General features: G+C 36.1%; 1 protein-coding gene and 1 long non-coding RNA gene across 2 annotated transcripts in view; both read left to right on the top strand.

Annotated features, from left to right (window-relative positions):
• The window catches only part of LOC134651505 (uncharacterized), a 310,205-nt gene that overhangs the window by 145,745 nt on the left and 139,811 nt on the right, over positions 1-24,649 (top strand). The window contains exon 2 of the long non-coding RNA XR_010097111.1: positions 16,723-16,984. This is a non-coding gene — a long non-coding RNA (uncharacterized LOC134651505). The remainder of the gene's footprint in view (positions 1-16,722; positions 16,985-24,649) is intronic.
• On the top strand, positions 6,207-11,099 carry LOC134651865 (toll-like receptor 6). The gene has a single exon (XM_063506985.1). It carries the CDS (start codon positions 6,409-6,411, stop codon positions 10,435-10,437), a length of 4,029 nt encoding a protein of 1,342 aa, XP_063363055.1. The 5' UTR covers positions 6,207-6,408; the 3' UTR covers positions 10,438-11,099.

Raw genomic sequence — 24,649 nt, 5'->3', positions numbered from 1 at the left:
AAGGAAGCCAGTTCCAGCGGCGGAGCCAATCGCTCCCGCCTCCAATTCAAGTTGGTAAACCTGCCTGACCAGTCTACCAACATAACGACAAAAATGCCCGCTCGTGCCTACGTTCACTCAAGATACTACGTCATCTTGACGTTCCAAAGCCTTCTACCTGTCATTTAGTTCAACAATACGCCAAACATTGCTAATCGATTTTATACAGGCGTCTAACTATGAACTGTAATGCTGCAATACGTCTTTCTGGTGTCTCGCTCCGACATATATATATAATATACAAATACATAAATAGATAGAAAACACCCAAGACTCAGGAACAAATATCTGTGCTCATCACACAAATAAATGCCCTTACCGGGATCAGAACCCAGGATCGCGGCTTCACAGGCAGGATCACTAGGCCAGACCAGTCGTCAAAACCTACCTAGCCTACCTTTCCTTGCCTTGGGCCTATTTTTAAGCTACTTTTTAATTTAGTTTAAAATTATGTACCACTGTATATATCAAGTATGTAAATAAATGGTTATAGCCTACCATATCCATAGTTTGAACGACTATTTACATACATAAAACATGTACGATTATGTCATAAATTACAAAACTAAAAAACAGATATCTTATCAAGGATGTCTGCCTTATTTGAATTATTGCTAACTTTAGTTCATTAAAGTTGTCCAATGACCCCACGATTTTAATCTCAAAATCAAATATTATGTAAAAAGATCATTAAGTTTTGGACTAACTCATTTGCATAATGACATTCAAACTCATATCGATTTGACAAAAACTAATCAAAGTTGTCAATGAACTAAACTGCTAAAATGTGCCTAATGAGGTCGTAATTATGTCATATATTATAATCTATCGATTCGTTTAAAATGAAGGCGGTGTTCTTTATAAGAATAGCTACAACATGTTTATGGAAAAGTTGACAACTTCTTATGATTATGTAGTTGTGTAGCAATAAATATTTTTTAGCAATTAAATCTACGTGATTTTAGTTAGTTGAGTCGAGTAAGTAACTATATAAATGGAACAATTTACCAAAACAGTATGATATTGTAATTGAAAATGCCACGCGTTTCTTATATAAGTAATTACACTACTACTACATACTAGGTATTTTAAGACATTTTGTTTCCGCAACTTAATTTAAGATGAATTTGACTTGTTGGAAGCCTTGAACTTAGGTAATTTGTCGTTCTTGTCAAGTTCTTGTACATAGTTCTTATTTAATAGGCTTTAAATCTAGGATGCGCTACGTCCGTTCAAAGAATACGAAATAAGAAACCATGAGATGAGGGTCAAGACGGCACAAATAAACTAGCTATTTCCTAAAAACAACGAAAATAGTCTATAACTCGATTTAATAATCATAACTTCATAAGACACTTTTTCCATAAAATCATAGTTCGGTATGGAACAAAATAGGAATTCTTTACATTCTTGTGTCTATGGTCGCGACCCGTAAACGGAGATAAGGGGTCGACGTTTTTAGCACAAAGCATTTTCTGTTTTGGACCCTTTCTTACAGGTCCAGAACGTGAGAGCACCTTACTGAGACCACCTTTATCGGGGCTCAAGCAATATTTCGTCCAGATTATCTTAAAACCCCTTTAACGTTCAGCGTTGGATCGACGTCTTATTTTACAAATAATAATCACGTTTTGAGCTAAACAGGGCCTTTAAAGATAAACAGTTTAAGAGTAACGATGGGACATAAATCTGATGCAATCGGTTGTGAATGAGAATGTCTGATTTTAATAAAGTTATTGTCTCCTTTGCAATTTGAATGATAGGTAGTTTCTTCGTGACGTGGCATCGAGTAGAAATTTCTAACGATTTCATGCGATGATATTATTAATACGTATTTGGAATTAGGTTTTTTACTTTAAAGGATTAATGAATTGAATTAATTAATTTCTTAATTTTTGAACTGCACCCTTTCAGGCGGTAAATATTTTTTTAGTATTTGAGACTCAAATAGGAAAAACGTGATAACACATATAGGTACTCTGTACATTATGTACCCGGGTCGTGAACTTTTGTTATTATGTCCACAAAAGAGACCTTTTTTCTGAAATATGTTTGTCCCATGTATGTTCTGATACCGTTATTGCTTATAATTGGTAACTACTTTCACCTTATATGTGGTAGTATCCTTTATTAGGTACTCAAATGACCAAATGGTCTTTAACAAACACAAAAATTGCATGTATCAATCCCATAAAAGGAAATGAATGCCTCTCTTAGTTTTAATGCCTTTATTGTCACAGTTCATGTTTAATTTAATGAGCCATAAACGTCAAATTATGGTAAACACGAAGAACATTAAACAGAACTAGCACGAAGAGAAATGTGAAAGAACTATAGAAACAAGTTCCGTCTAAGGGTATTTAAAACATTTACACATTTAAAGCTTTACCTCATTATTTTGCGGTGTTGACAACCGTACCATAAAAGCAATGAGGTTGTAAAATTTCTGTCCCACTGAATTTATAGAGGCTATATAATTGTGGTAGAACACTTTTGTCTATGCGGGCCGTCCCTAGTTTTATTGTACCCCTAAATAGAGAATGGTTTTTTTGCGGGATGTCCACACAGTGTTAATTTCTCCGAGCGGCAATTGTTTTCAACGGTTTCTTTGTAAAAGAGAAAACGGGACGAGCCATATTGAATGCCGTAAAAGGCTTTTGGTTATGGTTAATAGAATTGGTTGCAATAATACCGAGCAGTTTCATGTTTGGTTTCAATTTGGCTGCAGTTTTCTTTTGTCTTATTTTAAACGTGTCACGCTGGGTTCTTTCAATTACTGTTGAAGCTTCCGTTTTCTGGAATTCCGTTTGACTTCAGTGTAATATACTGGATCTGTCAAGTTGTATTTTGTTTATTCCGGTAGCGTCTTATTTCATCTATATATTTTGCATTTTCTTAGTAATAAAGATCTTAAAGGTCGAAACATTAGCTGCTTACGTATTCTTTTGAATGCATTTCGTCAAAAGCTAGGTATAACTTTTTAAGTTTTTTCCCCGTGCGTGATTTATGAAGTTGTATTGATTGAGATTTAAACATGTACTGTATTGTGAAATTTAGACTTTTCAACTATACCTAAAGGACTAATTGTTTCATAGTCTAAACCTAAAGATAACTTTATAAAAGAAATAAAAGGAACACAAAAAGTCATAGAACCATAGTCCTATTTTCGTAAACACAACGAGATAATGTTCATAAATGTTCACAGTTGTACTCTAAAGAGCCACATGCCACATGGCCAAGTGCTCAGTAAAATCAATCTTTTGTAGATTAAAAGCTCGTAAATATTATTGATAAACGCAGCCATTATTCCACATAAAAGGCATGTGAACTCGGTTCACAGATATCGGACAGTGTCAACACGGTTGTTGGTTATGTAACTTCTCAGACTCTTTAGGGTTGCTAGACCTCGATTTTAGTGGGCATTTCCGAAATTTGATTATTTCTCATGCCTGCGGCTGCTATACGGAGAGGTCCTTCATAAGTATATTGTCCCACTGAAGATAACGACAATAACGACATATCTACTATAGGTACTACTTTTAAGAATAATTTTGCAGATATCACTTTTGACTTTTAGACAAATTGCTTTATTTATTACTTAGGTACTTACTCTTACTTAGGCGCGATGACACAATCTAGACCAAGCCATTATGCTTGAGGGTTTTGAGGACTCGTTAGTCTCATTACGAGTTAAGTTTCGTTGGCTAGTTCAATAAAGTTCATTACGAGATTATAATTTACATTATTAAGATAAAATCGTGACATCCCGTCATCAGAATTTTTTTCAAGATCCAGATTTTTTGTCAGAATTTTGCATAATGGTACCTGGTATCCCTGACTGAGACGGTTTCGGAGTCTGTTACGAGATAAGTGGTAATATTATTGTGTTTGATGTTGCCCGGTAAATATTGGGACCTCTCGTACCTATGCGATATATTGACATTCAATATTGACGGAGAATATCAATATTCTAGTGACCTTGCTATAAAAGACCTCTTTTCTCGGAATGATTCACCTCAAACGATTGGGGTTGGTTTCTTATTAGTTTGTATTTGGTAACTTTCTTCGGTCTAACAGACTATTAAAAGAAGAAAAAAACGATATATTTCAGTCACAGTTATTTTTGTTCATTTATTGTCTAACTTTGACTAGTGTCAACATAACCTTTGTTTGTCTTAGCATAATATAATTTTGCACAAAAAAGCTCTCTGTTTGTCCAGCCAACCCAAACAAAAAACTAAGCCTTATTTATTCAAATTAATAGTCTACTTTTTCGCGAATCAAGAATCTTAACAAAAGATCTTTGTTTATTCGAGAATCAAGAAGCTAAACGAAAGCCAATAATCTACGACAATTTATGTATCAGTTGTCTTATCGGTTTTTAAAGCTTGATAGGAACTAAATTGTCACATTTGTCACTGTTTATTTGAATTTACTAGTTTTAATAAAGAAATTCCTATACCACGATTATCCGGCGTTCTCTACCAGCTTTATTTATTCTTGTATCAATTTCGTAATTTTATCACTGAGGAAGAGTTCGGGACCCAGAGTGTCTCCCACGGTAAACGCAATTTGAAACGCTCGTGTCGAATCATCCGATGGCCCGCGATTAGACTAAGATGACCTTTAACTCCAAAAAGTCGTAAAATCAAATAAAACTTGAAGAATATGCCTACTTTCCTTTTCTGAGAGGATGAGAAGTGACGCACCGTAGCCCTTTGAGTGAATGAACGTGTTTTTGTGTCTAACTACGCATTTTGGATTTAGTTTATTTTTGTGAGAACTATTTTGAGCTAGTTAGCTGCGTTTGAGATGGGAATAAATTCCACTGAGCTTTTTAGTACGGTTGTTTACTTGGGAACCCTCTTAGCAGTACGTGCCTTGTAGTTAAAATTGTGATTACTTCGCAACAGCAAATCGATATTGTTAATGTTCTACGATCTACCTAATATACGGATAACCAAAAATTATACTGAATATGGGGGATAGGTAAACTGTGTATTATCCATTTATTTGATTATGTTATTAATGGAGAACAACCAGAAATTAAGATCGGTTAAATTATAATTTTGGCATAAACTTTAGCAAGCAACATAAAGTATAAACTTAACAGGCAATTACCTATAAATTACTTGTAGCTTTGAATATGACACATTTTGATGTCATAAACAAAATCCTTGTAAATACTAAATACTGTAATATCGCTTAATAATTTAAGTAATTCACATTTGAGAAACTACTTCACAAAAACAATAATTAATGATATAGGACGGGTGATTCGTCCGATCGTTTGCCTCCTATATCATAAAAAATTATAACCACAACCGCCCACTATAGGAAAACGAATAGCCACTATGTGTTTAGGAATTGTTATTTTAAATTAAGTGTTTTGTTAGTTCATGTCATTATTGTCTACAACTTTTATCATTTGCAGCTGCTCAAACGGGATTGTACATTTTGTGCGCAATATTTTTTTCCTCAGTTCCTTTCCTTGTAGCATTTAAAATGTCAATCATTGCATTTTGCATAAAGAAAAATGTCCGCCTACTTGTCAAAATTTTGCATTAACGCATAATGGGAGTAAATCTTTGAATAAAAGGCAATGGGATTCAATTTTAAGGAATTGTAAAAATATTAAAATCATCCAAATATACCTCAGAGTACGAGTAGGACAAGCTACGTGCCACAAAAGTACCTATATAATATTCCACGTTGCTACAGTTTTAGAATAATTATCTAAGCTGAAAAGCAAACAATTAAAGGTATCTAATTGAAAATTATAGATTTTAACTGTCTATCTGGTTATCTAAATAATATTTTATAGAAGATGCCTACTTATTTCAGATAAGATCTCATGTTTTTATTTATTTGACATTTATTAAGTAATGTCCAAACTCATATTGTTTACAGTGGACGGTGTTTTTTGTGAGACGCCGCCGGCTACTGTTTCGAGCGACACACTGCGACCTCCTTTGAGATGAAACCCGAGAAGTTGAAACCAATCACGCACCACATCTTCTACAATGAATGCCCAACTAATATTTTTGAGAGTTTAAACACGCGTGCCATCTGTTGTAAGCCGATGCAGTGCGGTCCCACCCGTTGTCGTAGCCCCCCGCCCCGCGTCCCCACCCTCTCGACACCCATGCGGCTTTCGTTCAAACTTCGTAGGTCAGTTACCGCCCGACCGCAGGGGAGCATGGCTGCGTCAAAAGTTTTACCGCGATCACGCACTCTGTGTTTACACGCGCTATAAAACAAAGTGTAAATAAAAGAAACTTTTAACAAATTGGACTTGAAGTGAGAAAAAGTTTATCGGACTAAGTTAGTGGTTGATAATAGACAAATGTACTGTATTTTAAAGTGAAAATGTTGAGGAACTTACGCGGAATGAGTTCGTTAAAAGTTTGGATGTGTTTTGTCGTGGTGGCGGCTGCGCGCGCACGGTCCGCGCCGCCCGCCCCCGCCGGCTGTCAGTGGGACTATTCGGACGCAAAGTTGAGTGAATCAAACTTTCTCACGTGTAACATCAAAACTATCGGCTCTGCAGACTTCTTGTTTAAAAACATTACGACCGCGCAGGCGTTCAATATCAACAAGTTGAAGCTTACTTGCACCGATCTGCTTTTCTTCGAAAGCTCCCTCCACATGAACACTGGCAGTTTTCTGGCGCAACTTCGGAAATTGGAGGACTTGCGCGTTGAATACTGCAAAATTCGTTACGTACCGGCTACTGTTCTGTCTCCGCTACGTGACTTGACAAGTTTAACTCTACGCTCCTACAATACTGATTGGCCTGCGATGACTATGGAATTCCACGCGGAGAGTTTCCGAGGTCTAATGGAACTGAGGTCCTTAGATTTAGGCGACAATAATATCTACATGCTGCCGTCCGAAGTTTTCTGTCCGCTTTTTAGTTTGGAATCTTTGAATCTGACCAACAATAGAATCCAAGACATATCAGAAATCGGCTTTTCCGACTGGGGCAAGGGACCAATCGCACCTGGCAAATCCTGCAATACTGGACTTAAAATGCTTGACATATCCCACAATAATATCTTAAGGCTGCCCGACAACGGACTTTCTAGTCTGAGATCTTTAGAAGTGTTGAATATTCATAATAACCTAATTAACGAGATAGGCGACCGAGCCTTTGTCGGATTGAATTCATTAAAAATTCTGAACTTGTCCGGGAATAAGTTAGTTGCTGTCCCTCCAGAACTATTCCAGTCGTCGCGCGTTATAAAGGAAATTTCTTTAGCGAACAATTCGCTCGCAGTTTTGGCCCCGGGATTACTCGAAGGCTTGGATCAACTTGAAAAGCTGGATTTATCAAGAAATCGCCTAACAAATGACTGGGTGAATCGTGATACTTTTGCCGGCCTTATACGTTTGGTTATCCTGAATTTATCTCACAATGCTCTTGCGAGACTGGACCCAAAGTCATTTCAAGATTTGAATAACTTACAAGTTTTGAATTTGGATAACAACGCCATTGAAACTATCAGCAACGGCGCATTTGCCGAACTAAAAAATCTACATCATCTCTCGATTTCGGACAATAGAATTAAATCACTGAATGAGCACATATTTTCAAACCTTTTTGTTTTGAATCAACTATACATGGACAATAACAACATTGACACCATTCACGAGCGTTGTTTCGAAAACATCACTTATTTACAAGATCTAGGATTGAATGGCAATAATCTCAACACAATACCAGAAGGCATTAAGAGGCTACGATTTCTGAAATCTCTAGACATCGGCAAAAATAACATCACGAAAATATCTAACACATCATTTGAGGGATTAGAGGAACTTTATGGATTACGCCTCGTGGACAACCAAATTGAAAGCGTCCCTAAGGACACTTTTAGTACTCTGCCCTCGCTGCAAGTTCTTAATCTGGCTTCAAACAAGATTTCGACCATTGAGCAGGATGCGTTTGTGTCAAACCCGACACTAAAAGCAATCCGATTAGATGGGAACAAGCTGACCGACATTCGAGGCGTTTTTAGTAACTTGAATACCCTCGGCTGGCTCAACATATCCGACAACAAACTTATTTACTTTGATTACAGTTACATGCCAGCGGCTCTTGAATGGTTGGATATCCATAGTAATAATATCACGAAACTGGACAATGAACATAATGCGCAACCGAATATCAGAATGCTCGACGTAAGCTACAATGCTATGGAAAACGTCGATGAAAGATCAATACCTGATTCTATTGAGATCCTTTTCTTGAACAACAATAAAATTCACACGATCCATCCAGGTACATTTTTACAAAAAAGAAATTTAGAAAAAGTCGTCGTGACCGAAAATAAATTGAGAACCGTCGAGTTATCTGCGTTCACGCTGCCACATGTAGCGAAGCATAGATCATTGCCGAAATTCTTCATTGGAAATAATCCATTTGTTTGTAACTGTCACATGATTTGGCTTCAGAAGATCAATCTTTGGAATCATATGAGACAGTATCCGAGATTTGTCGATTTAGATTCAGTCACGTGCGAAGTCGTTAATAACAAATATGGCGGGAAGGCTAACCTAATGGATGTTCCCGAGACCCACTTCTTATGCTCGTATGAGACTCATTGCTCGTCGAACTGTTTTTGCTGTGACTTTGAGGCATGCGATTGCAAAATGACTTGCCCAGAAGGCTGTTCCTGTTTCCACGATAGTAATTGGAGTTCCAACGTGATTGACTGCTCTAATGTCGGCTACACTGATATCCCAGAAAAAATACCGATGGATGCCACAGAGCTTTACCTAGATGGTAATGACTTCGGTTCATTGAACAGTCATCTATTCATCGGCAAGAAAAAGTTGCACAAATTATACTTAAACAACAGTAACATCGCTACGATCGATAATGACACTCTAAATGGACTTCATGCTCTGAATATTCTGCATCTCGAAAACAACCATCTAACCGAGTTATCTGGGGGAGAATTTTCGCAAACAAAACATTTGAGAGAGTTATACTTGAATAATAACCTCTTGACAAGTGTAGCGAATAAGACTTTTGAGGGCTTGTCAGCTTTGAGGGTGGCACATTTAGAGGGCAACAAGATCCTTGACCTTGACAAAAAGTTGGCGGCTGTCACGACGCTAGAAAACGTCAACGTTCAAGGAAACATCTTTACTTGCACGTGTGATAATGTGTTTTTACTTCAAAACTGGCTCAAGAAACATAATCAAGACCCACTGGAGATGTTGTGCGTCGACGAAAATGAACTAGTGACCAACCTAACCGTGTTTGACGTGATTGACAGTTGTCGTGATTCAAGTGTTTCGGACAATACGATTCCTACTGAGAATCAACTTTATCGGTACGACGAAGTGAGCACCATAAACTTGAACTTTGTACCCTTATTGGCGGTGGTCTTAATAAGTGTTATTTTGATTCTATTGTTTGGTGCCTTAGCCTTCTCCTTTAGGCAAAACGTGCGCCTGTGGGCACATTCCAAATATGGCGTCAGGCTATTCAAAAGTGCATCTATTCAGGAAAGTGAACTAGATAGAGACACTATGTACGATGGATATGCAGTGTATAGTTTATTAGATGATGATTTTGTATCTAAAGTTGTAGCCCCTGAAATGGAACACTCGGGTTACACAATGTGCTTTCATTACAGGGACTTGCAACTCGCTCCCGAAAATTATTTAATTGAACAAATTACTAATGCGGCTGATTCGGCTAAGAGAATTCTTATTTTTGTATCTTTTAACTTCTTACAAAATGAATGGTCAAAGGCTTCATTCAAAGCTGCCGTCAAACACATTATAACTTCTATTCACCCGTCAATCAGACGTCACCGAGTAGTGTTCATATTGACAACGGATGTGAGTGCACTTAATTTAGATTTAGACTTCCAAAATTATCTGAAGTCATGCAACGTCCTTTTGTGGGGTGAAAAGAAGTTTTGGGAGAAGATAAGATTTGTAATGCCCGATATATCTAACTTGCAATGGAACAAAGACACAATGAATTACAATCACAATGTGTGTCCGAACGGGAGGCGGCATCCCTCTAGATACACGGCGTCGCCGACGGCGCCGGAGCATTGGTATAAATACGACGCGATTCCCCCGACTACCCCTGTAGGCAATGTCGGCATTAACATCGAGGACGACACTTCAATGTTGACCAATACTACGATGACGAGCCAGATTCCTGACGGCGAAAATATCCATCATAGTTACATTTCTATAGATACGCAAACGTACGAGCAGCCGTACGGTGGGCGACCGAGGCCTCCCCATACTCTGCGTAAACACCCCGTGCACAACTCCCCGTCCATGCTCGACGAGCAAGGCTACTTGCAGCCGCGGTCCTCAGTACACGAGTGCCTGCCTCAAACTCACATATCCACCCACAGATGATAAACTTATCTCCTAAAGATAAATCCTAATTGCTTCACATTCCACGTGTTGAGTGCGCCTTTTAAGTTGGCCATGCCTTAAAATCGTGATAAACTTGCAAGTGTTTGGTTTCATTGTTTGACCAAATGTTTGTTGACTTGTTCCTTGATAGATAACATAAACATTAGTTCGTATGTGATGAGACTGTATCGGAATTATAAGTAGTTGGATGCCTTATTTGTCGAAAATTATAAAACTGTAGTAAATAAAGATATAGCGATCATTGTTCACTAAGACTGATCTGTTTAAAATTACAATTTTGCCATTTATAAACGAATACACTTATATGAGTATTTTGGTATATTATATTATCTCATTGTTACCAAATATTTTGTCGATAGATGTGTAAAATGACTTTCTGTATAAATTATTGTATTGTAAATTATTTTAGGTTTACTAGTCATTAGGTAGGAATTGTGTAGTATTAACATTTTGTAAATAGTTTGTAAATTTGGTTAAAGAACTTGAATCTTCTGTGCATGTTCTGCCTTTAAATGTTGTAGTGTCATCGGAGTAGCCTAATAAAGTATGACACGATATTGTAATGTTTAATGTACCTATATTATATTTGTCGACTGTTATAGTACTACTAAAACTGAAAATAAAACAAAATTACAAAATAATTTCCTCTTTCCTTTAAGCATCGTTATTGCCCATTAACTTATTACAAAGTTTGTTTTACGAGCATCATTCCCCATCATTAAGTAGTTTAAGTTCTGCTTATTTATTACTAATAAACTTTGTGGTTTGTTTAAAGAACAAAGATGGTCAGAACCTTTTATTTCACCGACAGCAAAAACTTTATTTACCAGTTAACCGTTAAGTTTTGTTTCTGCATTGAGACTCATTCCTCAAAGTCATAAAAAAGGTTCAAAATAATTTCGAAGCCGACAATCATCCCGGGCCATAATGATGGTCCCTTTTCAGGTAGACGCTCCCAAGTCATATTTCAACCGTCATGGATACACTATGGGAGCTATAAGCGAGATTTACAATACATTCTGTATTCGTAGCTAGTTAGAAGTGACCTTCTGTCGGACACGGTCAGTGTTATTGATTTTTTGTAATCGTTTTTGAAGTGTGTGCAGTCACAGCATATGGTGTGACATGTTCACAATGGCGGTCAGGTTTGAACTTTTTCTACATATTGTCCATAACGTTTCGTAACGCAACTGACGCTGCACGCTGCTGTCCTTTTCTGTTAAAACGATAAGTAAACACTCTGTCGGAGACCTGTCAATTGATCTCACATTATGTTATGTTAAAATATCAGAGCTTTACGCCATATGTGCAGCGGTAATATCAGGTAAGATAGCTACAAAAATATTCTGACAAAGAATCAAGCATTCATTATCTCCAAAAATCTTGATAATTGTAGGCCCAAAGATACCCAAAGTAAAATTAACAAGTTAATCAGATAGATATTGCGCAACCTTTCTAACGAGCTCTATAATTATAGCATAGAAGCAGAACGAAAATGTGCGCCCACGCATTTGGAAGTTTTTTGTGGTCTAATATATACCTAGTAAAAAAATATAGACGTCCAAATTGTAGAAAGAGCTCTTAAGTAACCTATGAATAATCTTAATAAAACAATATAAGTATAAGTACCTATCTAAAATTAAACTTTTACTTGCGGAACTTAGGGCCACTTGCACCATTCACTAACCCGGGGTTAACCGGTTAAACCTGGAGTTACCATGGTTACCAGTACAATTTGACACTCGGTTAACGGTTTAACTGGTTAACCCCGGGTTAGTGGGATGGTGCAATTGGCACTTACTAGGTAGGTATACATATAGAGTTGCGCATGCACGTTAAAGTTTTATCAGTGTTATCTTCGTATTATTATTTTGGTGACTATTTTAATCAAATTGATTTATACCTAGGTAGGTACAGGAGTAGGTAGGTACTACGACTAGGGCCTAGATAGGAGTAGGAGTACTTAAGTACTTCTGAGCAAATCAAGTTTCAATAGGTACCTACCTAATGTGTAATAATCATACTTAGCGCCACTTGCACCATCCAACTAACCCTGGGTTAACCGGTTAAACCGTTAACCCAGTGACAAATTGTACTGGTAACCATGGTAACTGCAGGTTTAACCAGTTAATGTACATGAATGGTGCAAGAGGCCCTTATACTCTTATAGTACCTACCTACCTAAATACGATTACCTACACCATTAAAGCAATACAGTATCAAATACAGATTAATTGAACAGGAGTTTGATAGTTAAGGTCGAGATTTTTTGATTTGATGTTAGTACAGATGTTGTTCATAATTGTTTTCCATCGTATTTTATCGGAAACGTTCGTATTTGTCATGCTACTTCAGTCAACCTCAGTACTTTTTGTACCAAAACTAACTGGAATGAAATAGCAAGACACGTTCGTACGTTTCCGCGAAAATACGATCGAAAATAATTATGCACTACATCTGTATCGCTATTAGTTTCCTTCTCAGTTTCTAATTCAAAATTAAAAATAAGGTGATATTTATAAACATCAGACACATTTAGAGTTTTAAAAATAGCAAAGTGGGTTATCCAGAGTGTCCGAGACAAGTGAGATAATTACTCCCAAGGCTAAAATAATCTAGACTATTAGTGCTGAAGTCGTGTCGAAGAATCTACTGCATGTGTAAGACATGTTATTTTTAAGGCAACATAATTACTGCTATACTATGTCAATATTTACTCAAGAATATTTTTGATCTTATATCCAGTCCACAACTAGAATCCCTAGCCAATCTAAAGGGGCCCACTGATTAACAGTCCGCCGGACGGTATCGGCCTGTCAGTTTCTCGGAACTGTCAACTTTTTGTTCTAACTGACAGGCCGATACCGTGCGGCGGACTGTTAATCAGTGGGTCCCTTTATTCGGATACAAAACCAACCATTCACTTCTATCTTACTCATACTCAGAATAAGAACACAAACAAATTTTTCTCCGACACCGCATTATTCCTGCAAAAAAACTCGAATAAAACGCGTCAATAAAGCGACATAAATTGGGTTATGGGAAACTGACCACGCATTCCAATTTCTTCCAGAAAATCACGATCTTATGTTCCAATGTAAAGTGATCTTTATATCCGTAAAAAATATACACAATCAGAGATCTCACTAAACTGGTTCTGGGAGCTTTTGATTTGCTAGTGGGAGTGATAGGGATAGCACGGATAAATCACGGTGAAAACGTTGTCACGAGCGGGACAAAAAATGTGGGAAACTACGAAACGATTTCATTATCCCGTCCAAGCATGACTTTATCTTTGAATGAGTTCCTGGCGCAGACATTTTTGTTTATAGACACATCATAGGTACAAACAGCCACTGCAATTCACGTCAAAGATATTTAAGGCGGAATTTTTAATACACAGTTTTGGTCTTAATTACAGTATCCGAGTTAATGTGATATCGACTGTACGGTGCTTTGTAAGAAAAATAGGCATGATAATATCCTTAGCGATACAGCTCTTGGTGAAATGATATGCACTAAGGTTCTCTAGAAGAGATACCGTGATGACCACCTGACAAAGTACCTAGTATATTCTCTGTTTGGAAAGAGAAGAGTCGTGGAATGTAATGGGCCCTATACCTAATACATCCCACGATCCTTCTCTTTCCGCAGACTCTACTTAGGTTTAATATGGAAGGTACTTTTGTGACTCATACCTAATCATCGAGTTAAAATAATTTGAAAACAGACATAAAATTATTTGTTTTTCAAACAACTCGAGGCAATAATAACGTAAGTTACGAATAGAAATAAAAACTTTATTATATCATCAACGTTGAAAATAAAGAAAGTTCCGTATTAAATTTGACCACAGAAAAACGTATGGAATATAATTTTATAGTGCGACATAAATTGTGTCTGCGTGATCTTCCTACAAAATATATGTCTGTGGTTCCCGATATGGATAGATGGAAGTACAGATTTGTTCCATTTTATTGACTTTGGAGTTTGGACTAAGGAATGATTTGCAACGTGGAGAGAACGAAAGAAAAACAAAAGGGGATCGCCCCTTGCCCCTTGGGCTGCACCATCAATATCATAAAGCGGGATATATTTTAGGATTTATATTTTTTTTATATGTCCAGTTTTATATTTTGTATATCGTAATCTTACAAGAACACATGAAATGCATGTTTATGACCATCATTTTGGATTTTCAGACACCATTAGGAATAATGTAATTTCCTTAATTAAGCTAGGTAATAGCTTAAACTTAAACGGAATTAATCTCACATAAGTACTTTCTGAAGTATAGTTTATTATATAAAGTCGCGTCAAGATCATTTTGAACACCTCGCCCGCTTAGCAACTATTGCTGCTGACTGTACATCTGCTAGTTTGGAATCTAAACCTACATCTATTATGATAACATGGTAGAGCTTACATCACTATCAATAGACCTGAATAGACTAAGCAAAACATTGATTCAGTAGCAGCTAGGTATCCAGTCATAACATAGGTATCTATTCCGCCTACTGATCTTCAAAGGAGCTCGGGCGATTGCAAAATAGACTAACGGCCAATTCGACCGTACACCGATATTAGAATGGCGTCTATCAGAAGTGCGATATGTAAAAAGTTGCTGCTTGTTTTAAAATGCCTCAAGTATTCAAATTTACATATTTCTATTAGTATTGTATATTAAACTACTCCGCGTTTATTGGTCTATTAGTTTAAAATTATATTTTAGCCCTACTTAATCTTGATGACCAAAAAATATCACTTCAAAACAATAGCTCTGTAGATTTTTGACGTGTTTCTTATTTGAATGCCCTACATTTCTAAGATTACTTACTAAATATGTATATCTTGAGCAACCAATAGCCATTAAATAGTTCGATTATTAAGTTACATTAATAAACCATAGAATGTACCTATTAAATGTGTATTATACAGGATTAGCGATCAAAACATGTGACGGTAAATTGTACCTAAGTACAAACCCGGCAACTGTGGTTGCTTAAAGCATTTCTGCATATCGTAAGGCATGTGGTGTACTAGACGCGTTGCATACTTATAATTTGTATTTACTAATATTTCTTTGCTATTTACATTGAATAAACTAAATAATTATACGTCCCCACCCCATTTTACGGTACCTACCGTAAAATGGGGTGAGTAGGGACAAAACTGACATTCAAAGCTCGATAACATTTTATTTTTACATATGCAAACTCAATGGTGTATATAATAAGTGTTCCGGATGTTTGTATTTTAGTCTTTATTTTATTTTGGGTAGTTCCATTTCATAACTTTGACGATAAACAGGAAATCCCACCTCACCCCGTAGTCCCTCGTAATTGGGGTGAGATGGAATTTCATACAAAGGTGATTTTGGAAGATTGTTGGATCGATTTTTTTTTATTATGAATATTACTCTCCATTTTAAATTGGAATAGGTACATCATTTTTGTAGCAGTAGCCTTAAAATCCCATCTTTCATCCCTTCTCTCCCCATTCATAACCCAACTCTCCCCGCGAACCCTACTCACCCCATTTTACGGTATCGTGCATTTTGCCCGTACTTGTCGGTACGATAACTAAATAACATGATTCAAATTTCATTCTAATATCTTCTGATTTTTATATAATACATCTAGCAGGCCAATTCAAACGTACACTGATATCAGAATGACATCTAAAAAAATATATTCGAATGATGTCATTTATTTAGATACTTATCGTACATATATTGGCGCGAGCGAGACGCACGATAAGTGTAAATGACATGATTCACATATTATTCTGATGTTCGTGTAGGGTCAATGAGGGAATAGTGGCTCGGTAGAAAAAGCCGGGTACAACATTGCAGTGGCTCACTCAACCTAATTTAAAATTTCAACACGAGAGAGGCGATTTTTGGGTCACTGAGCCACTGTTCGAGCTGAGCCACTGTTTCCGCCTTGGCCCTATGTTCGAATTGGCCTGTAGGATTCATTTTGACAGATCTATACAAAATTATAGTGGAGTCAAGCAATTTAATGTCAGCGCTACTTCGTATCTTGTCATGTCAAAATATTATTGTCATTGTGACAAAGTACAAAGCTGTACAGAAATCAGTTTTTTTTTAATGATATAGAAGGCAAACGAGCAGACGGATCGCCTGATGGTAAGCGATTACCGCCGCCCATGGACACCCGCAACACCAGAAGGGTTGCAAGCGCGTTGCCGGCCTTTAAGATCCTTCCTCCTCCTTTAAGATCCTTTAAGATCTTTAAGAAGGTCGTATCGGTCCGGAAATACCGCAGGCGACAGTTCATTCCACAGTTTGGATGTGCGAGGCAGGAAGTTTCTGGAGAAACGCACAGTTGAGGACTGCCAACCATCTAAGTGGTGAAGATGGTAATGTTGTCGCGTAGGGCGATGGCGAAAAGAAGCGGCAGGGACTAATCCGAACAATTCCTCGGAGCACTCCCCGTTATACATGCGATAGAAAATGCAGAGCGAGGCCACATCTCTACTATAATTTCTTAAAAACACACTTGTTTAAAAGCGATAATGAATCTTAGCATAATTAATACAATTAAATACAATTATTTACAGCAAGTGACAGCTACATACTCTTAGAACAACGGATATATGTAATTATCGTAGTACAGTTAAATATATCAAAGAACAAGAAGCTGCTATCAGTTCACAGTAATATTACACAACTTGAAGTATAAACATATCCACTGTTTCATTAACGTATTATAAAACAGTATTCTTTATATTAAGTGTGATAAAGAAATGTAGTCGTCAAAGAATTTGCTTGTAAAGGTTAAATATGAATTGAAATGCACATTAAGTTATCGATGTTGATAAATGATTATTATTCGTAATTGAGGTAATTACATTAGTGATGTGCAGGTAGTTATACAAGAAACTATTGTATCAAAGCACCTAATTAATATACTAATTACAATATTAGATATTATAATAACTCAAGCGGTTATTAATTACAGGTTACTTATCAGTGTTGGCCGAAACGTTAATGCAATTGTCCATTAACCATTACAAATTGAACCGTAAACTGTAACCGTCTGATACGGTTTACGGTTCAATTTGTACTCGTCAATTGCAATTGGGTACTTTCCTCTACTTAAAGTAAATTATTTCACACCGTGCACGAAATAAAGCACCAGATAATTATTAGAAAAACATAGACAGCAGTTATTTTTAAATACTATTTCTATTTAATAAATTGGATTGAAGAATAAAAAGTAGGTGAGATGACCGTGACGTCACTACACACGTTTTCATATAAATTCCATAGTAACAAATCGTTTTGACAGTTCTAAAAAAGAAGCTGATTTGACTAGTAGGAAAGTAGCCAATTAGTTTTTCTTTTCTTGCAACAGACTTAACCACTCTTTATATGATGTTTTACCGGAAAATATTCCGCGGCCTATCAATTGTCAAACGCTTCTGGTTCTCATGGATCCTCCCATCACTGAAATACTTCTTAAACACATACAAGAAAATAATATAAAACTTTAACGGCTCTACTTGCTCTACTTTATAATACTTGTCATCATATATCTATTGTCCATTTCTTATTCTTCTCCTTATGTTGGCATGCTACCTAACTGTCAAAACTATCGCCTTTCCCGCTCTTTTTCTAATAAACTGTACATATGTCATGTGTTGTCTGTGATGTCCATAACAATGTTTTTGTTTTAGGTTCCCAGCACAATTCCTATCACCAAATCAAAATTATTCACCGAACATTCTTATCGTGCGTGGTACGTCATTCAACGTCGTCATTGGCAAAATCCCTCCTGCCATGAGGATAAAGCCATAAAAAAAAAGTTCGGCTAACATCTGCTTATAGGTCGGCAGGAGGATTAAATAGAATAAGCGCACACATAGGTAAATACATAATTATATTATGTATTATGTTACAAAGTGCAAAAAGGTAAAGAAAAAACGAATTAGTGATTGTGATTTAAGTGCACAATATTTAGGCCAAAACTTTGGATAAAAAACTGAAAGGCATTTGTTGGTGTTTATCACGATTATTTGTTTGTGAATTATGGATGTTATTTGCGTATAGATAACATCAATATACCTAATATGATTCTACCTAAATAAGTATGAATGTACCTAGGCATATCGTGGCCTAGCCAGCTATCATGGTCGCATTTTTATCACTTGTCATGCTATGCGTCACTTTCGCACTTACATATTTCTTAGAACGTGACAGCCATGGTGACAAATGATAAAGAGCCGGCCATCATAGCCCTACTAGTGCTCTTAGTATATTATCTTATCTTATCTTATCTTATTGTGTTCGGGGGCCCTTGCGGATACACTTCGACCCATAGGGATTTTTTGTGCAATTACCCCCTCTCAGTGCTCTTAGTAGGTACAAGCTTTTCGTTTGGGTCTAGGTCGATCTGTGTGGCTTACGTACACAGATCGACCATTTTGTCCCAAAATATTGATTTTATTTCGAATGTAACTGTAAACTAAATAAGAACACTGTTTGTTGATTGCATTGACAACCCACCCACAATAGAATGACACAATTCAGCTGGACAAAGGTAATAATATGATATTGATATGAAGGACAAAATTTTGTTCAACATCAGTTGTATGTGTATTCAGGTCAAATTTTGCAAGTCAATTCTCATACTCAGTGCCTCCGCCGCATGCAAAACAACCGTAAGTCACATTCGGTAACTCATTGAAATGTTTACCGTATTATTGCGCAATAAATTCTAAATTTTTAAAAATCCGGTAGGTTCGGTAGTTTTGAGTGGGGGCAACGTTGTGATTGATATGTGAATTTATTTACGTCCAATCTGATTTTAATGTGAAAAATATCATCAGGATCAAACACGTTTAAGTGGTAAAAAAATGTGTTTATATTAAAGATTCAATATAAACATAACTTCGGATAAGTAATATTTAACTAGCGACCCGCCCCGGCTTCCCACGGGTTAACAAATTATACAGTCATAAACGTTACTCTTGAATCACTCTATCTATTAAAAAAAAACCGCATCAAAATCCGTTGCGTAGTTTTAAGGATCTAAGCATACATACAGACAGACAGACAGACAGACAGCGGGAAGAGACTTTGGTTTAAGTATACTATGTAGTGAAGAGGTAGGACCATAACCATTTTATTACAAAAGATGTCAACATCAATTTCTTTTTTTTTAACACTCCAACATGTATTTGCTTGGATTTTAATAATTAAACTCTAGGTTTCCCACTATATTAGTCGAGTCGTATATTCTAAAATGTCTAAGAATTTTCACTAATTCAATACAGAATATAGTCATACTGTCAACATTAAAAATAGTTCCCCTATCGAGTCTATCGTAATATCAAACCTGTATCACAAAATTTCATCCCCATACTTTTTAATCCTTGTCAAATGCAGCTTATCCTGAATCTCCAATACATTTCTAAAACTAACACTAACTTTAGCAATCTCTCTTCAACCACATTAGCGAAATTAAACCTTATGTTAAAGTGTCAAGGATGTTTTTTAATTTGTTAAATAAGATGTTTTAGTATCGGGTATCGGTACCTGTTATCGATAGATTGGTCCTATCTGTGGATTTCACGGTTAGGCGCACCATTGGATGTCCCTCCGTTAGATAAGAAATCGGGGAGACATCAAATTGGGATCCTTTTAGCTCGGTTTGGTTTTAAGAATTGAGAATTGAAATGTTTTAGGGATTATTTGGATGAAATGACATATTAAAACAATTTTAAACGGGTTACTGACAGTTGAATAAACACTGGACTTGTTTCGATCCGATTTGAGGATCTTCGACTGAAGCACCGACTGCACCCTACTGCGCGCGATGTGTACGCGCTGGATTAGTTAACGTGAGTAACACGTTTATAATTATTAACAGACAGATTATTTTCTTATACAATCCTACCAAATAAAGAATTAGTACCTATATTAGACAATAACGAAACAATTAGAAGTAGGTAAGTAATTGTCATTGACACAGCGAAACGAACAATTGTGGGCTCCTATTAAAAACGCAATCAATAACCTTTAATCATGTAATGCGATTGACAATCGCTTCTATTGCGGATGATCGCTTAATACATAATATTTTAATTATTAATGTTAACATATTGAGTTATTCATTTTAAAAGTCAAAGGTCTCTTTTCTTCCCGTCTATGTACTTAAATAAATTAATGTAAAATTGGGCTTTTTCTGAAATAAATATTGAAAACCTGATTCTTTCAAATCTGGACGTTCTTGAGCTCATTCTACTCAGAATCGACAGCATTCTCTATCCCGCCATTAAAAAAAGATGTCCCAAAATGTCCATTCCATTACGTCACGTTTTAGTATGAAAATAATTTTTTACTTGTACCTATGTGCGTGACGTAGTGGAACGTACAATTTTCATACCAAATTTTGGGACCTTTTATTTTATCATCATTGAATTGAATATGCTAGTGATTCTGAGTTGAAAGAACCCAAATACACCAGGATATGTGAGAATCAGGTTTTCGATATTTATTTTAGAAAACGCCCAAAACTGACTTCACCATTTCGAAAGCCTCGTAGAACTTGACTTGTCCAAAAAAACTCAACGTGTTGGTATTGTTGTATAAGTACCTAAATAAGTCCGGAAATACATAGGTATATCAAAAACCTTTTCCTGGTGTATACACCCAATGCCGAAAGATATTAAGTACCTATAAAACTCCTATAACGTTCCTCCATTTTGTCATTACTAATAATGTGTGAAGCCAGGGTCATAGGCGGGATCTAGTTTAGTTGCACTTCATTAGAAAGGCCACATGAAAAACGTTCTACAATAATTCGCTGTCCTTGTAATTTCAATCTTAGTGCAGTTTTAACAAAGTTGATATTCGTTCTAATTTAAACTGCAGTTCATGCCTTATTCAGTTTCTGTGTACCTACCTACGGACACGTTACCTTACATAATGTTTCTAGAGGTTAAAGTTAAGGTCATTTTGAATTATATTAGCTGTCAATGGCATATTCGACACCTTTTGATTGGTACAGTCGACGTCAAAGATATATTTACAATTGAAAGTTACAAAAAAATCTTTACATTAAAATAAGTTGCCATGTAATGTGACAAGTACTTGTTTACGTGATATATTACAGTTTTATATTTTCACACAATGTGCCCAAAATATGTTTACACTATTTAATCCATGTAGTTTGCCCCTTTTTCTGACGTATGTTCATTTACATGACAAGTTACAGAATAATATTTACACCCAATGTGTCAAACGTGATACACGTCAAGAGCAACATTTCTGTTTTTACGTTTCATGATGCATAAAAACTTTTACGCATTCTGCTACAAAAACATATTTACACAATTCACCTGTTTATTTACTAATTTCTTTATAATTCACCTATTTCATTCTGGCCTGCTTTTTATTTATGAAACCTCCTTGCTATAATTTTCTTTACCTTCTTACTTATTTTTATTAATTCATATTAAGAATATTCATATTAGCTTTTGCGTTTGACATGGCGCCGAAAAGGGTTAACTTATAATTCTTCAGTATCTATGCATTTATAAAATAACCGGCCAAGGGCGAGTCGGATTCGTCCATTAAGGGTTCTGTACAATTGGCAAAAAATCACGTTTGTTGTATGGAAGCTCCACTTAAATATTTATTTTATTCTGATTTTAGTATTTGTTATTAAACTTAACGGCACAGAAATACATCGTCTGAAAGTTTTAACTATTTGTGAGATAGATGCAGTCTGGTGACAGACAGACAGACGAACGGACAGTAGAAGTTTAGTAATTGGGTCGGTTTTAACCTTTGGGTACGAAACCCTGAAAATCAAAAATACTGAAAATGGTTTAAATGTAAACATCGGAATTACATACTCGACATAGCATTGACGTCATCTAAACGAACGAGACAAACAGACCATTAGACAGTATGGTACTCTTTTCGACGATTGTCATTATTTGAAATTAGAATGCAGCTTTCAAATGTTTGTAAAGATATTTATTTAGCAGGAGGTATAAAACTGTTTATGTATGGTTGATTGTAAATATTACATTAGATCTTTACATGCAATTTAATTTGGTACATTAAGAGTAAATATTATTCTGTAACTTGTCATGTAAACGAACATACGTCATAAAAAGGGGCAAACTACACGGATTAAATAGTGTAAACATATTTTGGGCACATTGTGTGAAAATATAAAACTGTAATATATCACGTAAACAAGTACTTGTCACATTACATGGCAACTTATTTTAATGTAAAGATTTTTTTGTAACTTTCAATTGTAAATATATCTTTGACGTCGACTGTAGGTACCTATGTTTAATTGAATGTTTTATAAGTCCAATGGTAATGTTTGTTTGATTGAATAAATAATTAAGGTTTAGTCGCCGTTCAGACGGAACAAATTAATTGATATTTTAATAACGTTTAGGTAGTTCAAATACCTAAAACGTAAAAAAGTAATTTTATAGACAGATTTAAATATTAAATTTGACTTTTCCTGCAGTAGCACACAGCCAAACTGTAGCAGTAATGACTAATTGACTCTACTTCCGTGTCTAATTGTCACTGGTGTCACTACATGCTTCAATATTACATTTGATAGAGTAACTAGACTTTATTACTTTCCACTGACCGGCAATATAACCCCACTCTTTCCAAATAGCCCCTTAAATCAAAGATTTCAATAGCTTGTTGACACCTTTTGAACTTAGCAGGATTATTTAAAGTCCAACGGTACACGTGTGCTTATACAAAGAATTGTGGCACTCTCTTACAAAGATTCGAAGCGCTTTGCATTGTACAGACACTTAAGCCCTTTTGATTATACGTCTTCATTTTGGCAGTCTTTTGAAAAAGGCATAAAGCTGAGGACCATTTTGGTCTATTTATTAAAAGACGTTTGTTATTGATAATTGATCGTCACTTGAGTCTTTTAAGAGACGGGTACATCGTACGGGTGTTTATTATGTTTTAATAAACAGTATTGATGTCTTCAATTTATTAAAATCAGATATAGAATTAATTAAAGGTACACTGACGCAAGATAAAATTACAAAATGTCATGAAAATTATAAAATGTTTAAGATCCCGTGAACAAAAATTTGCGAATGGAATATTTAGTGTCAAATTAACACTAAAGAAATCAGGCAGTTGCTAAGAGCACCATGTAATAGATGACCAAAAAAGGGAGACACCGTAGAAACGCATCAAAATGTGTAAATTTGACACTGGCCAAACTCCCGGTGTTTGTCTAGGCGGTTTTGCTACATGACCCAGCGATATAATGCATTCGGGAGATATAGGTACATTAAATGAGAGCGAACTAAAGGACGTCGAACTTATTGTCCTTTTGTTTTGCAGGAAAATTAAAAGAATGGAGAATGGAATGGTCTGGCCAAACAAGTTGGCACAAATTTGCTAATGTCAAGTATAAAATACTGTGATCTGCACCTGAGAACAGAGGACAACACAAATATAATATATCAACGCCCACACAGAATATGAAAGCATTACACGTTTTGTTATAACTAAGTAAAACAAAGATGAGTGATTAGTTCAGATGCAGACGACACACAATTACATTTAACCATACTCTGCTATAATCATTAGCCAACGGCAAACAAAAAAGTACCTCCATTCCAAAACACAAAACTAATAAGCATAACAACATTACAGACTGGTGCAGGGTCAAACCAAATCAGATATTTATTCCGACATGGCATTTGATCGACGTGTGGCATCCGAAATAAACTCCAACATTAACCAAATTTGTTCAAGTTGTTATTCCCATCGTCTCTATAAACCAGTGTAAATAAACCTTCTATTTATAGTCAAGTGTGAGTAAAGAAAAATCACTATTACACTGGTTGTCACTTGCGCGCGCTTAGCGATGAAAAAGTATATTTTCCTTAAATCAAAACGACGTGAGTTACATAGCAAATGGCGTCGCGTAAGACTTTTCAAGTGGACAGGGCCTCCTGCTGGCTGGACAAGACATTTCACACTTACAGACTCACGGAGCAAAGGTCACGTCCTCTCACTTGAGACGTGAGACAGAATAACACCAGAGTGACCACTTCACAATCAAGGGCTATCTGATTTTGTCTGCTGTCTCAATTTTACTAACTTAAATAGGAATTTGAAGAATCATCTGTGATAGATGTCATA

Source organism: Cydia amplana, chromosome 10 (genome assembly GCF_948474715.1).
Source record: "Cydia amplana chromosome 10, ilCydAmpl1.1, whole genome shotgun sequence".
Classification (NCBI taxonomy): Eukaryota; Metazoa; Arthropoda; class Insecta; order Lepidoptera; family Tortricidae; genus Cydia; species Cydia amplana.
The sequence above is the reverse complement of the archived record's forward strand: the minus strand, read 5'-3'. Positions and strand labels throughout refer to the sequence as shown.

Coding starts and splice junctions, on each gene's coding strand:
- LOC134651865 (XM_063506985.1), top strand. CDS start 6,409: ATGTTGAGGAACTTACGCGGAATGAGTTCGTTAAAAGTTTGGATGTGT.